The sequence below is a fragment of the Sinohyriopsis cumingii genome, unplaced genomic scaffold, assembly GCF_028554795.1.
Source record: "Sinohyriopsis cumingii isolate HCF-2022 unplaced genomic scaffold, ASM2855479v2 utg000938l, whole genome shotgun sequence".
Lineage (NCBI taxonomy): Eukaryota > Metazoa > Mollusca > Bivalvia > Unionida > Unionidae > Sinohyriopsis > Sinohyriopsis cumingii.
The window spans coordinates 2,500,239-2,518,034 of record NW_028315944.1 but is presented as its reverse complement, the minus strand read 5'-3'; the positions used below and the strand labels follow the sequence as shown (position 1 = coordinate 2,518,034).

At 35.9% G+C, this 17,796-nt stretch overlaps 1 protein-coding gene across 2 annotated transcripts in view; it reads left to right on the top strand.

Annotated features, from left to right (window-relative positions):
• Nucleotides 1-17,796, top strand: part of LOC149773005 (general transcription and DNA repair factor IIH helicase subunit XPD-like) — a 146,337-nt gene that overhangs the window by 11,602 nt on the left and 116,939 nt on the right. Inside the window, exons 2-5 of one of the 2 annotated variants that reach the window (XM_089946946.1) lie at nucleotides 117-216; nucleotides 2,287-2,779; nucleotides 14,509-14,586; nucleotides 15,091-15,153. In XM_089946946.1, the coding sequence (XP_089803072.1) occupies nucleotides 2,699-2,779; nucleotides 14,509-14,586; nucleotides 15,091-15,153 (222 nt within the window). In that variant the 5' untranslated portion in view covers nucleotides 117-216; nucleotides 2,287-2,698. The remainder of the gene's footprint in view (nucleotides 1-116; nucleotides 217-2,286; nucleotides 2,780-14,508; nucleotides 14,587-15,090; nucleotides 15,154-17,796) is intronic. The other variant, XM_089946945.1, reaches the window with a different exon arrangement.

Genomic DNA, 17,796 nt, shown 5'->3' with positions numbered 1-17,796 from the left:
AAATTAATATAAGCCTTTGCAAACAACAATACTGTGAAATTGATTAAGACCCGGCCTACACAAATTTCACTTGTAGTTATGAAGATACAATTTTGATGCATTGTTTTCTTTTGTAGGGTTAACATAGATGGCCTTTTGGTCTACTTTCCCTATGACTATATCTACCCTGAGCAGTACATGTACATGTTGGAACTCAAAAGAACCCTGGATGCAAAGGTAAGAATTTTCATTCATAGGCAGGCAAACATACAGTTAAGATAGCTATTACAATTTCCTGTGTGTCTGCATTGTCAAAAGAAAATGCTCAGGTAATAATAATAATAGCAATAATAATAATAAAGACTTTATTTTGAGAACATTGGATGGCACTGGCATTAATAAAGTTGGAGACAAACAAAAATTGCCAACCTCAATATTTTGTCACCAATTTTTAACAAAATGTTGCCATTTTCATAATACAGTACTACCCATTTATCTCGATATCCCTTTTACCAACATAATATTGTCAACTTCAGTGGATTTAGAGATAAGTGGAGGAGGGCTACAGAATCAAATTTTGCATACCAGTGAAATTTGTAAGAGGTTAACTGACGTTAGTGAGCAGCCCTGACACTGAGAGAAAATAATTGAATTTTTTATTCATTGAAGGCAAAACTTATCTGACATACACGTGTGTATTGACAACCTACAGCTGTGTAGAAGAATCCATAATGCGTGAAATAAAGTATGTTTATATGAAACATCCATAAATTCTAGTATGGATCACATGTTAGAAAATTTATATATCATTCACATTATGTTAGAAAGCACAAATAAATAGTATGTAAAAAAAAATGTAGTCCTCATTTGATCTATACCACTCTCAATAAAACACTAATCAGTTCAATTCATGGTTGCCAGCAGCTCATGGCTGTATGGTTGTTTACATGCCACATGTACATGACCTAGTTTTTGGTCAGGTGTCTTGCTGAGGCTACCTTGGAGATGAAGCTTTTAATATTGAAATGAAAACACATGAACAAAATAAAAAGTTTAACAAAGATCATTGCAGCCAGATGTATATGGTTTCAAAAGATTCAAAATTTAATTTGCGTTTTATGCCACCCTTGGTAGTGACCATAAGCCTAAACATATTCTTGCAAAGTAGAAGCTTTTGCGACACAATAAAAAGTGTTTGAATCACTTTGGAAAATGCAACAATCAGTCAGCTTCTGTCGTTTTTATTTATGTTTGGTGCTGACTTCCTTTTGATGTAAGATGCTTTGTTTTTATTGAATATTGTAGATGACTTGCTTTGATGAAGGTTGCATGCATTTTTATTGAATATTTTAGTCGACTTGCTTTGATGAAGGGTGCATGTGTTATTGAAGTCACTGCTAAATGCAAACTTTCGAGGACCAAACATTAGGTTATTGCAGTGGTGACATCAAATAATTGTAGTAGAGCATTGAGATAGATTTTTTTTTTGGGGGGGGGGTCATTTGCTTAGTATTTAAATAGAACAATCAGTGCTTCAAAGATAATCAGTTTTGCAAAATTATGTTTTGCGTGCATTTTTAAAAAAATGTCATCGGAGAATTGATTGTAGTTGTCTGCATAATCGGATTATAAAGTATAAACATGCTTAAGATGCATTTGTAAATATTTTAAGACAATGATGTGTTTATGTAACAATAGATAGCTCCTGGTGCATTTTATATCCAAGTTTATGTCTTCCTTTCATAGTGCCTTTGAATTTCTCAACCCCAAACCCAAGATTATATATATACAAGTTTAAACAGCTGAAAAAATGTAAGAAAAACAAATCGCAATTTGCAACATTGGCAAGCCCAGTGCCATCTATGGAGAAGGTAACTCAGTTAGTTACAGAACTAATCTACACTGGGGCCTTCTAGCTGTTATGTATAATATATACAAATATATAAAACACGATGTAAAAAATCTGGCTTGACACTAAATAATCAAGTGATTTTAAACATTGAAGTATCAAGCCTGGAACATATGCACAGGCATCTGTGAACACATAAACAGATATAAAATGTCCTGCATTGAAAAATTAAACTGTGAAAATGGTGCAAAAGTACAGAAAAACAGGTGTTGTCTATATTATATTACTAGAACTGTATTTGTATTTGTAGGTACAAGATTTTCATGTTATGGAGGATAATTATTGATTTATCTTTTTTATATTCCCATCTTAAGAAAAAAGCTTAATGTGTTTTAATGTTGTCCATCTTACCGTTACCAATTTTGTGTCTGCATTTCAATGTTTGAAAACCTTTGTAGATGGCTTGCTTCTGGGGTAAAGAAGAACCCTATCAAAAGGTCATGGTCAATGACAAAAGAAGAAAAATGACTTCCACCACAATAATTTGAGTTATCCAATGAACAGTTACTAATTTATGTGGATGACTTGCTTTTGGGATAAGAAGAAAAATCTGTTGTTTTTTTACCAAAAGGATGAAGGTCAAGGTCACTGTGACAGAAAGAAGAAAAATAGTTTGAACACAATAACTTGAATTCTTCACCACCTACAGTTACATAATTCAAGGATGGGTTGCACTTGTGGAGAAGCCTATTTATTTGGGGGTAAAAAGGTAGAATACTGTGTTCACTGTAGCTGAAAGAATGCACAAGAACTTCAGTTTTTCATCATATACTTGGACCAAGCTTTGCGCTTCAATAATGAAGAACCTTAATGATTAAAGTATTTGGATGGCTTACACTAGGGACAAAGAAGAAGCACTTTCATTTTGGGTTCCAAAGGTCAAAGCTGAAGGTCAGTATAATTTTGAATTTTTTTCATTATTTGTTATGTATAATTATCATTTGTAATTGACTTTGTCCTGAATGAAGTTCATTATGTACCTGACTTTGGTAATTAATTCTGTAAACAAGATAATACATTGCTGTTATTTCTCTGTGAGTGTAAGTTAAATATTAGGATCATTATCTTAATCAGGGTCAAGGACATTGGTATTCCCACATGTTGTTCCTGATGTCACCATATTCTTTTTTTTATAATTTTACTAACAGATTTTACCTTGTTTACAACTTGAATTTTTTTAGAAATGAACTTTTTACTCTCATCCTGGTTAAACTTTTTGTCTTAGCTTCTTTTTAAATCTTGTTTACTGAAGAAATTACTTGGACTTGCTATAACATCTGAAGCAAAATAATTTTCATTGTTGTGTTCAATTTTTTATTTCAATTTATTCAAATTTATTATTCACTGGAAGTACAAAGTGCTCAATAAAATTCTTGGACAAACATTAACTTGGAATTATAGTGAATTCAGACAAGGACATCTTGGATTTATGTTAATGTGATTCATCAAAAGACTTGGCACATTTCCACATCACAGTTGAATCTTTTTGGAAGGTCACTGGAATTTAATTAGAATTGTATTCATTAGGACTGGTGACAGAACTTTTTTGGACTATTTTAGATTTAATTCTCAATACTGTAAATTATTTTTAAATTTTCATTTTGTGTTCATGCGAAATTAATTATTTGTTGAATTTTATAAAACTTTTTGGTTTTCACTTGTTTCTGTTACTTTGATTAAAACCATAGAGTCAATACAAATGAAAATGATTTTTGCACAGAAATGTCAGTTACGGACCAATACATTCACCACAGTTAGTGGATGGTTTGCACTTAAGGCATGGAAGAGGTTTGTTCATTTGAAGGGCTTAAGGTAAAAAAAAACAACCATGGTCATTGTGGTGCAAGATATATGGGTTATGAAAATAACATTTGTTCTAGCCCAGGTTCCTTGACCATTCTTTGCAAATGTCTGGCACTGAGGTTGCCATAGTTAAGAGACCTAAAGATTCAGGTATCTAAAGGTCATGGTAAGTTAGATATGAAAATAATAGTCTCTGCACATTAAGTTTAGTGTCTTAAGTGCCTGCAATGTGGACTATTAAAGATGGGACAAATTTACAATGTCCCCACCCTCTCATAAGAAAATTAAATAATCAGGGCTAAACATCTTGAGTGTGTTTTTTGTCTCAAATTTTGAGTTTCCTCAACATCTGAGATTTTTCTCAAATCCAGTTTCACAAAGAACACATGAGAAAAATCTCAACTCAGATTTGAGTCCACAATTATCTGAGGTTAGGGTTATGTTCCCTGAAGTGCTCAACTATGGCACTTGAATGATGTTATCGTTGATGTCATCAAAGGAATTGTTTGGAGAATTTTTAGGGACAGAGGTAACCCCATGGATATCAATGACAATGCTTTATTTGCTCACTTTAGATTTACTGGACTTAATTTTATTCATTGTAAATACTGTTACTAAAACACTTGATTCGGCTTTTACTAAGTGGAGCATGGCGTTGCTACCGCTCCACAAGGTGCTTTTGGCCTTACACTTTATTGCTACTGGCACTCACTTTATGCTCATTGGAGAGTCCTTGGGTGTGAGTGTAGCCAGTGTAAGCAGATGATTCCTTGTGTGTGAGTGTAGCTAGTGTAAGCAGATGAGTCATTGGGTGTGAGTGAGCTAGTGTAAGCAGATGAGTCGTTGGGTGTGAGTGTAGCTAGTGTAAGCAGATGAGTCCGTGGATGTGAGTGTAGCCAGTGTAAGCAGATATTTGAAGTGGCAACAGCCTTAGTGAGACAGGCAAAGAACTTAATACAATTTCCCCAACAAGAGGCAATATACGACGTCAGCAGGGCTTTTACAGAATGTCAGGTAAGATATTTTCCATTGATTTCAAGTATTTAAAAAATTATTCGTGTCCATCAATAGCAGCATCTGCTCCTCATACGTCATATGGCCAAGTAAAAACAGTGGATGATACCGGGTAGGCTTTGTACGAAAGGAAACATGCCATAATATTTATGCATAGTTTTTACTGTGAAGCCTGCAGTGTGTTATTCCATTACAAAGTATATGAATTGACTGAAGGTAGGACTGTGCGATTAAAAAATATTTTTTAACTTATGTTAATAAATTTATATGGGCTACAGACTTTGATCTAATGTCACATCAGGTGCATTGGAATTTGGGGTCGTGACAGTATTGTTGTTAATTATATTATTCACACCACAGGGGCTGGTACAGTTGCTTACAATTTAACTATCAGTCATACATGTATTATTATTATTTTGTTGTTGTTGTAGGGTTTAACACCATTTTTCAGCACACAATAGGCCATCATGGCGGCCAGTATGAATGGTGGAGGAAGAACCCGGGAAAGCCCGGAAAGAACCACCGACCCATCAGAAGCTACTGGCAAGCTTTCTCACATACCCACATTGGCCGAATCCGAGATTTGAATTCACACAGACAGAGGTGAGAAGGCAGTGATCAGTAACGGAGAGTGCTTTAGACCACTCAGCCACTCGGGGCCCCTGTATTATTATATATTGCATGTATGACTGATGGTTAAATTGTAAGCACCAATAAAAGACCCTGTGATTTGAACACCATCCCAACTAAAATCAAAAAGGGAAAGCATTAACAATGTAAACAAATACTTGCAACTTAGTAATTACATTAATTTATTGTTTCTAAATTGTTGACATAGGGTCCCCGACAATGAAAACTTGCTACCACTTCCACCAAGATGGAAGCACTTGATGTAAACAAACATACAGGCTACATACTGTCCTTTTTTGGTTTCTTTACTAGTCCATTTCAACAACAAAAATTCAGCCAGTATAACTTTTAATATTGCAACAACAAATTGAACAAATAAAAAAGTAACTCTTGTATATCTAAATAGATGGAAGTACAAAATGTATGCAACTGTTGAGATTATCAAATATGGTGGACTAAATCACATTTGTTGCTTGAAAACATATATTCATGCATGTAAATATGGTGATTGTATTACTTAAGAAACTAGTTTGATTCAAAATCGGTTTTAGCATTGACCAATAGAAAAAGATAACTAAACTTAGCATTTACTTACAACACAAACATTACTGAGTTTCATACCTTTTTTTTAAATAGAAGATACACATTATATTATCTTATGCATTTTTCAATTAAAAAAAATAACCCCAAAGTTTAGGCAGGCATATAATTTCCTATAAAATCGTGGCTTTTTCCCTCTTGTACCTATAACCATTGTTATATAGCTTTGACATGCCATGCACACAATTGGGGCAAATAACAAAGATAAATAAGTCTTACAATTTAGTTCAGCAATGTAATAAAATGGATTCATTAATGTAGAATCATAACACAGTTTCTTTTGCTGAAGGATATATCTTATAGATTTTGATGAACTACAGTGAAGAGCATGTGGTGGATAATTTATATACCTGTAAAATTATACCTGTGAATAGCTATGATTATATCTAGACTAAAATATCAAAATCAAGATGAAATTGGTCAGTTTAGCAACAGCAATTTAAATTCAAATTCACAGATACATTATTCATGAAAGGGTAAGCTTATTAACACATACTTGGGGTTGAGAATGTATTACTTAATGCTATCAGTATATTTTAATCCATTATATTATTAGAATCAGCTGTCATTGTGCCTAATTTTTCCCATTTCTGAACTTTATAATTGGTGATGTACATTAATAGAGTTCATAAATATTTATCTTTTATATTAAACAATAAAGATAAATGATATATTGCAGCGCATACTTGATGTTCATAATACAAAATACTTTTAAAATAAATTATGTACATTCATTACGGGATTTCCAAAATGTTCTTTGGGCAATGGATGGCACATTCATCAGGATTCAGGCCCCAATTTCTAATGAACAGGATTATGTAAAAAGAAAAGGATTCCATTCCCTTAATGTACAGGTAATTAATAAAGGAGGAGAATAATAATATGAGAGACACTTGGCACCAAATTTTGCAACATTATAATTGAAACTGCAATGGTCAATATATTGAAATGATACGGAAAATAGAGAAATACACATAAAGTGTAGAAAGGTGTTATATATACAAATCCTGGGAATTTAAAAAAAAATGTATTTAACATTAGATAATATTAAAATGATTAGTGTGCACTACAGTGTAAAATCATTTCATAATGTTGTTTTATTTTTAAAGTACTTTTATACCATATTTTACTGGTGGGTATGATGTAGGTATAGGTTCAGATGTTCATTTCATCAAACAAAAGTAACATTTGTTTATGTCTTTTGGAATCAAACCTTATATATGGATATGTATCTCCTGGACACAAAATATAATGATTTGGGATTTTTTGAATCATTGATCATAGGTAGGGTTGGTTGTAGAATATGTAATCTTACTGAGAAGATATAATTAAAAATTACAAGAATTTACCCTATCAAGAGCCAAAAACAAATATTTTTACATATAATAAATGTTATAAATATGATGATACTTTTGGCTGATAAATTTAATTGTGTTAATTTATCATTTTAATATAACATTTTAAACATCATTTAAGTAACCAATACCATTTCATATTTAATTCCTAATATTTTCAGGTGAATATGATGGATTTCTACTTGGTGTGTCTGGCTGTCATTGTCAGAAATTTCTTATGACACCATACAATGCACTGACCACAACTGCATGGAGGAAGTTCCTTATGACACCATACAATGCGCTGACCACAACTGCACAGAGGAAGTTCCTTATGACACCATACAATGCACTGACCACAACTGCACAGAGGAAGTTCCTTATGTCACTTTACAATGCACCTACCACAACTGCACAGAGGAAGTTCCTTGTGACACCATACAATGCACTGACCACAACTGCACGGAGGAAGTTCCTTATGACACCATACAATGCACTGACCACAACTGCACAGAGGAAGTTCCTTATGACACTTTACAATGCACCTACCACAACTGCACAGAGGAAGTTCCTTATGACACCATACAATGCACTGACCACAACTGCACAGAAGAAGTTCCTTATGACACTTTACAATGCACCTACCACAACTGCACAGAGGAAGTTCCTTATGACACCATACAATGCACTGACCACAACTGCACAGAGGAAGTTCCTTATGACACCATACAATGCACTGACCACAACTGCATGGAGGAAGTTCCTTATGACACCATACAATGCACTGACCACAACTGCACAGAGGAAGTTCCTTATGACACTTTACATTGCACCTACCACAACTGCACAGAGGAAGTTCCTTATGACACTTTACAATGCACCTACCACAACTGCACAGAGGAAGTTCCTTATGACACTTTACAATGCACTGACCACAACTGCACAGAGGAAGTTCCTTATGACACTTTACAATGCATTGACCACAACTGCACAGAGGAAGTTCCTTATGACACTTTACAATGCACTGACCACAACTGCACAGAGGAAGTTCCTTATGACACTTTACAATGCACTGATCACAACTGCACAGAGGAAGTTCCTTATGACACTTTACATTGCACCTACCACAACTGCACAGAGGAAGTTCCTTATGACACTTTACAATGCACCTACCACAACTGCGCAGAGGAAGTTCCTTATGACACTTTACAGTGCACCTACCACAACTGCACAGAGGAAGTTCCTTATGACACCATACAATGCACTGACCACAACTGCACAGAGGAAGTTCCTTATGACACCATACAATGCACTGACCATAACTGCACAGAGGAAGTTCCTTATGACACCATACAATGCACAGACCACAACTGCACGGAGGAAGTTTCTTATGACACCATACAATGTACTGACCACAACTGCACAGAGGAAGTTCCTTATGACACCATACAATGCACTGACCACAACTGCATGGAGGAAGTTCCTTATGACACCATACAATGCACTGACCACAACTGCACAGAGGAAGTTCCTTATGACACCATACAATGCACTGACCACAACTGCATGGAGAAAGTTCCTTATGACACCATACAATGCACTGACCACAACTGCATGGAGAAAGTTCCTTATGACACTTTACAATGCACCTACCACAACTGCACAGAGGAAGTTCATTGTGACACCATGCATTGCACTGACCACAACTGCACAGAAGAAGTTCCTTGTGACACCATACAATGCACTGACCACAACTGCACAGAGGAAGTTCCTTATGACACTTTACAATGCACCTACCACAACTGCACAGAGGAAGTTCCTTGTGACACCATACAATGCACTGACCACAACTGCACGGAGGAAGTTCCTTATGACACCATACAATGCACTGACCACAACTGCACAGAGGAAGTTCCTTATGACACTTTACAATGCACCTACCACAACTGCACAGAGGAAGTTCCTTATGACACCATACAATGCACTGACCACAACTGCACAGAGGAAGTTCCTTATGACACTTTACAATGCACCTACCACAACTGCACAGAGGAAGTTCCTTATGACACCATACAATGCACTGACCACAACTGCACAGAGGAAGTTCCTTATGACACCATACAATGCACTGACCACAACTGCATGGAGGAAGTTCCTTATGACACCATACAATGCACTGACCACAACTGCACAGAGGAAGTTCCTTATGACACTTTACATTGCACCTACCACAACTGCACAGAGGAAGTTCCTTATGACACTTTACAATGCACCTACCACAACTGCACAGAGGAAGTTCCTTATGACACTTTACAATGCACTGACCACAACTGCACAGAGGAAGTTCCTGATGACACTTTACAATGCACTGACCACAACTGCACAGAGGAAGTTCCTTATGACACTTTACAATGCACTGATCACAACTGCACAGAGGAAGTTCCTTATAACACTTTACATTGCACCTACCACAACTGCACAGAGGAAGTTCCTTATGACACTTTACAATGCACCTACCACAACTGCACAGAGGAAGTTCCTTATGACACTTTACAATGCACCTACCACAACTGCACAGAGGAAGTTCCTTATGACACCATACAATGCACTGACCACAACTGCACAGGAAGTTCCTTATGACACCATACAATGCACTGACCATAACTGCACAGAGGAAGTTCCTTATGACACCATACAATGCACAGACCACAACTGCACGGAGGAAGTTCCTTATGACACCATACAATGCACTGACCACAACTGCACAGAGGAAGTTCCTTATGACACCATACAATGCACTGACCACAACTGCATGGAGGAAGTTCCTTATGACACCATACAATGCACTGACCACAACTGCACAGAGGAAGTTCATTATGACACCATACAATGCACTGACCACAACTGCATGGAGGAAGTTCCTTATGACACCATACAATGCACTGACCACAACTGCATGGAGGAAGTTCCTTATGACACTTTACAATGCACCTACCACAACTGCACAGAGGAAGTTCATTGTGACACCATGCATTGCACTGACCACAACTGCACAGAGGAAGGTCCTTATGACACCATCCAATGCACTGACCACAACTGCACAAAGGAAGTTCCTTATGACACCATACAATGCACTGACCACAACTGCACAGAGGAAGTTCGTTATGACACCATACAATGCACTGACCACAACTGCACAGAGGAAGTTCCTTATGACACCATACAATGCACCTACCACAACTGCACAGAGGAAGTTGTTTATGACACCATACAATGCACTGACCACAACTGCACAGAGGAAGTTCCTTATGATACCATCAATGCACTAACCACAACTGCACAGAGGAAGTTCCTTATGACACCATACAATGCACTGACCACAACTGCACAGAGGAAGTTCCTTATGACACTTTACAATGCACTGACCACAACTGCACAGAGGAAGTTCCTTATGATACCATACAATGCACCTACCACAACTGCATAGAGAAAGTACAATGATGCCTTGTGTAGAGCCAGTGTTGTTATGGAACAAATATTGGGCATTCTAAAGACTGAGGCATTTCCCATGTTTGCATAATGGTATGAGAGTTTTTCCTAATAAAGCTCCCCAGTACACATTTTCCTGTGTTGTCCTTCATAACATAGGCATATACAAGGGGGACATCATTCCATAGGCATATACAAGGGGGTCATCGTTCCATAGGCATATACAAGGGGGACATCATTCCATAGGCATATACAAGGGGACATCGTTCCATAGGCATATACAAGGTGGATATCATTCCATAGGCATATAAAAGGGGGACATCATTCCATAGGCATACACAAGGGGACATTGTTTCATAAGTATGTACAAGGGGGACATCGTTCCATAGGCATATACAAGGGGGACATCATTCCATAGGCATATACAAGGGGGACATCATTCCAGCTGATGAATTAATTGCAGATAATGAAGAAATTTTAAATATTTACGAACCAGAGGATGGAAATGAATTGCGTGATTATTTATGCAGGACATTTTTTTCATGAATGAAGACAATTCAGTATAAATATATACACGAGATAAATAATACATTATCACATTTATACCATACAGATGTACTGAAGACAATTCAGTATAAATATGTGCATGAGATAAATAATACATTATCACATTTATACCATACAGATACACTGAAGACAATTCAGTATAAATATATGCATGAGATAAATAATACATCATCACATTTATACCATACAGATGCACTGAAGACAATTACTTCTGTAGAATTTTTTAAATATAAGACTTTATAAGAACTTTTTGGAATTTACTTAGATAATAGCATGTTGTCTTTTCCCGATATTTGTTGCAATAAAATTAGTGGTTAATAAATACTGAGTAATGTAAACATTCCTAAAGTTAATTTATTAAAATCAAATTAGGCAGAATCAAGGTTATCTAAAATAAAAACATACTATTTCCACTTTACAAACATGGGAAACTTGATAACTTAATAATAATAATAATACAAAGTATAGTAATTTATCCTTTTATATGGAGTTATAACATAATCATATCAAATGTAATGAATGACCATAGCACAACATTGTGTAATAACTAGTAAGCTTAATGACTTCATGTATATTGCAAAGTATGAAGTTCATTGCTTATAAGTGGATTAGAAACAAAATATAATCCCAATAAATCATTGCAAGAAATATATTTCATGCTGTTTAAGCCCTGTATGGCATAGCTGATCAGTATACCATGTACAAATCAAAACCAAGTCTTCAGTGCTACGTTATATTTCCCTTGTCAACTGTTCATTGTGAACATTACTTTTCTACTTAGAATAGAATCAAAACCAAGTCTTCAGTGCTACGTGATATTTCCCATGTCAACTGTTCATTGTCAGTATTACTTTTCTGCTTAAAATAGAATCAAAACCAAGTCTTCAGTGCTACGTAATATTTCCCATGTCAACTGTTCATTGTGAACATTACTTTTCTACTTAAAATAGAATCAAAACCAAGTCTTCAGTGCTACGTGATATTTCCCATGTCAACTGTTCATTGTGAACATTACTTTTCTACTTAAAATAGAATCAAAACCAAGTCTTCAGTGCTGCGTGATATTTCCCATGTCAACTGTTCATTGTGAACATTACTTTTCTACTTAAAATAGAATCAAAACCAAGTCTTCATTGCTACGTGATATTTCCCATGTCTCCTGCTCATTGTGAACATTTCTGCTTAGAATAGAATCAAAATCAAGTCTTTAGTGCTGTGTGATATTTCCCATGTCAACTGTCCATTGTGAACATTACTTTTCTACTTAGAATCAAAACCAAGTCTTCATTGCTACGTGATATTTCCCGTGTCAACTGTTCATTGTGAATATTACTTTTCTACTTAGAATCAAAACCAAGTCTTCAGTGCTATGTGATATTTCCCACGTCAACTGTTCATTGTGAATATTACTTTTCTACTTAGAATCAAAACCAAGTCTTCATTGCTATGTGACATTTCCCATGTCAACTGTTCATTCTGAATATTACTTTTCTATGTAGAATCAAAACCAAGTCTTCAGTGCTACGTGATATTTCCCTTGTCAACTGTTCATTGTTAATATTACTTTTCTACTTAGAATCAAAACCAAGTCTTCAGTGCTACGTGATATTTCCCACGTTAACTGTTCATTGTGAATATTACTTTTCTACTTAGAATCAAAACCAAGTGTTACACAAATCTTAGTGAAAAGAACTTGAATTTGCTAAATGCAAATGTCTGAGAACAGGCTGAATATAAATGAGTTGAACTTTACCAAAGCCTTGGAAAATCCAAAAGAGCAAAAGTGAGAAAGATGTAGAGTTATAGCCTGCATGTTTTGTAGCACATTTAAGACCTGTGTGATTCATTAACCTTCCAAAAAGTTATAAAGCTTCTTTGAATTATTGATTGATGAAACTGTAAATGTACTGCTGTTATGACGATGATGGTTTATGTTCATGCATTTTCTTCCATCCAGCCAACAATGTATACACCTATCCATGCACTATCAAGCCTGAATTTAATACATACACTTCCATCTGTGTATGACGTAGATACAACACAGAATTCTCTGTGAAGTTTGTTGTTGCTGTTGTTTTGGGGTTTAATACCATTTCTCAGTGCATGATAGGCTATATGTGTCGGCCAGTATAACTTGTGGAGGAAGAACCTGGGGGAAACCCTGGTAAGAACCACATACCCAGCAGAAGCTATTGGCAATTTTTTTACATGTCCATGTTGGCCAAGTACAAAACTCAAACCCTTGCAGACAGGTGAGATGGCAGTGATCAGTAGAGGCAAGCACTTTAGGCCACCGGATCACACCTATGTGAAAGCAAACTATTCCTTTTTCTTGGGACAAAAGTAAAAGTTTTTCCCATGTTCCTAGACTTCTCACTTCTGAAGGATAATTCTATGAAATTATTGCCCCAGAAAATTTTGAAATTATGAAATGTCATCCAGTATACTCTTGGAATACATGCTATGTATAGTATGCCTTTTGACTTCTCAAAGAAATTAATGTGAAATTTTTGTCCCAGAACATTTTGAAATCAGGAAATATCATCTCAGTACATGGTATGTCTGTTATACTGTCTCAGTTATTTCAGGCTTGAATCTTTTATTAACAGAAATAAATGTACCCCTACTTGTAAATCATATTCAGCAAATTACAGCAGTTTAGTCTCATGTTATATTTTAACAGTTGTCTGCTTTACTATGAGGTTCACAGTAGACTTCAAAATTTGTCTCCAGATGGAGCCCTCTGTGGAATAGTCCAACAAGCAGTTTAGGAAAGTAGGGTCTCTCTTGTTGTTTTCATCAAGATTGATTTTATTTTTATATTTCAGGGTCATTGTCCACTAGAGATGCCCTCTGGGACAGGGAAGACTGTGTCCCTGATTTTATTTTTATATTTCAGGCTCATTGTGCACTAGAGATACCCTCTGGGACAGGGAAGACTGTGTCCCTGATTTTATTTATATATTTTAGGGTCATTGTGCACTAGAGATGCCCTCTGGGACAGGGAAGTCTGTGTCCCTGATTTTTTAAATATATTTCAGGGTCAGTGTGCACTAGAGATGCCCTCTGGGACATGGAAGACTGTGTCCCTGATTTTATTTTTATATTTCAGGGTCATTGTGCACTAGAGATGCCCTCTGGGACATGGAAGACTGTGTCCCTGATTTTATTTTTATATTTCAGGGTCATTGTGCACTAGAGATGCCCTCTGGGACAGGGAAGACTGTGTCCCTGCTTGCTCTGATCGTGGCTTACATGAGGGTTGGTACATTGTCTCATTCCATTTTCTCACCCTTACTTGAAAGTAGGAGACATTCAAGACATTTTTTAATGAATTTCAGTTTTTAGAACGCAAGTAATGCATTTTGAAAATACTGACACATTTTAAATGAATTTCAAATTAGCATGAAGTTTTGAAATTTAGAGGTAAAAGGACCTTTGTGGCTGTTATTATATTCAAGTAATCAGCAGACATTTTAGAGGACTTAAATTTCTAAAATGTTTAGAGTTAAAGGAGTATATTACTGTTATGTTGCAATACTATTCAATACTATTCAATGTTTTTAGAAAATTTATATTATCAGGAACATGTTTTATAAATTGTAAAATTTAAGATTTTTCTTACAATATATAGATAATAATAGCTGAATACATGATACAAGAAATAAATTGGTAATTTTAACAAAAACTCTTTATGCATTGTAGAAAAATGCTGATATTCTTTGGAAGATACTTCTTAAATTTGTATCTTATTTTCTCCGACAGGCAAATCCAAATGATGTGACCAAACTTATCTATTGTTCTCGAACTGTGCCAGAATTGGAAAAGGTACTGGTTGATACATTTTTGTTTAGTGTGACACTATTTGTGGCAAAGAAATACTTGAATATTAGATCTGTAACACTATATATGACAAAGAAATGCTTGGATGATTAACTCTGTAACACTATATATGACAAAGAAATGCTTGGATTATTAACTCTGTAACACTATATATGACAAAGAAATGCTTGGATGATTAACAATGTAACACTATATATGACAAAGAAATACTTGGATGATTAACACTGTAACACTATATATGACAAAGAAATACTCGGCTGATTAACACTGTAACACTATATATCACAAAGAAATACTCGGCTGATTAACACTGTAACACTATATATGACAAAGAAATACTGGGCTGATTAATACTGTAACACTATATATGACAAAGAAATACTTGGATGATTAACACTGTAACACTATATATCACAAAGAAATACTCGGCCGATTAACACTGTAACACTATATATCACAAAGAAATACTGGGCTGATTAATACTGTAACACTATATATGACAAAGGAATTCGTGGCTGATTAACACTATAACACAATATATGACAAAGAAATACTTGGCTGATTAACACTTTAACACAATATATGACAAAGAAATGCTTGGATTATTAACAATGTAACACTATATATGACAAAGAAATGCTTGGATGATTAACACTGTAACACCATATATGACAAAGAAATACTTGGATGATTAACAATGTAACACTATATATGACAAAGAAATGCTTGGATGATTAACACTGTAACACAATATATGACAAAGAAATCCTTGGCTGATTAACACTGTAACACTATATATGACAGAAATGCTTGGCTGATTAACACTGTAACACTATATATGACAAAGAAATACTTGGCTGATTAACACTGTAACACTATATATGACAAAGAAATATTTGGCTGATTAACACTGTAACACAATATATGACAAAGAAATGCTTGGCAGATTAACACTGTAACACTATATATGACAAAGAAATCCTTGGCTGATTAACACTGTAACACTATATATGACAGAAATGCTTGGATGATTAACACTGTAACACTATATATGACAAAGAAATACTTGGCTGATTAACACTGTAACACTATATATGACAAAGAAATACTTGGCTGATTAACACTGTAACACTATATATGACAAAGAAATACTTGGATGATTAACACTGTAACACTGTATATGACAAAGAAATTCTTGGCTGATTAACACTAACACTATATATGACAAAGAAATACTTAGCTGATTAACTTTGTAACGCTATACTTGATAAAGAAATACTTGTATGATTAACTCTTTTACTCCTAATGCATCAATTTCTCATTTGTATTTAAGATTTCGTCAGTTGCATTGGATTGAACCATACCAGATGACATAATACTGTACAGAAAAATCATAATTCTTTGCATAGCTGAGGGCACCAGATGACATAATACTGTACAGAAAAATCATAATTCTTTGCATAGGTGAGGGCACTACCCCTCCCAAGTGGATGGTCACATCAACACAGGGTTTTCACTTAAAGACTTGAGAGTCCAGTGTAGAGATTTGATGTAGAGTTGGTCCACTACCCCTCCCAAGTGGGGTCACATCAACATAGGGTTTTTCGCTTAAAGACTTGAGAGTCCATTGTAGAGATATAATGTAGAGTTGGTCCACTACCCCTCCTAACTGAATGGTCACATCAACACAGGGTTTTCACTTACAGACTTGAGAGTCCAGTGTAGAGATTTGATGTAGAGTTGGTCCACTACCCCTCCCAAGTAGATGGTCACATCAACACAGGGTTTTCACTTACAGACTTGAGAGTCCAGTGTAGAGATATGATGTAGAGTTGGTCCACTACCCCTCCTAACTGGATGGTCACATCAACACAGGGTTTTCACTTACAGACTTGAGAGTCCAGTGTAGAGATATGATGTAGAGTTGGTCCACTACCCCTCCCAAGTGGATGGTCACATCAACACAGGGTTTTCACTTACAGACTTGAGAGTCCATTGTAGAGATATGATGTAGAGTTGGTCCACTACCCCTCCCAAGTAGATGGTCACATCAACACAGGGTTTTCACTTACAGACTTGAGAGTCCAGTGTAGAGATTTGATGTAGAGTTGGTCCACTACCCCTCCCAAGTAGATGGTCACATCAACACAGGGTTTTCACTTACAGACTTGAGAGTCCAGTGTAGAGATTTGATGTAGAGTTGGTCCACTACCCCTCCCAAGTGGATGGTCACATCAACACAGGGTTTTCACTTACAGACTTGAGAGTCCAGTGTAGAGATTTGATGTAGAGTTGGTCCACTACCCCTCCCAAGTGGATGGTCACATCAACACAGGGTTTTCACTTACAGACTTGAGAGTCCAGTGTAGAGATTTGATGTAGAGTTGGTCCACTACCCCTCCCAAGTGGATGGTCACATCAACACAGGGTTTTCACTTACAGACTTGAGAGTCCAGTGTAGAGATTTGATGTAGAGTTGGTCCACTACCCCTCCCAAGTGGATGGTCACATCAACACAGGGTTTTCACTTAAAGACGTGAGAGTCCATTGTAGAGATATGATGCTGAGTTGGTCCACTACCCCTCCCAACTGGATGGTCACATCAACACAGGGTTTTCAAGAAAAGAC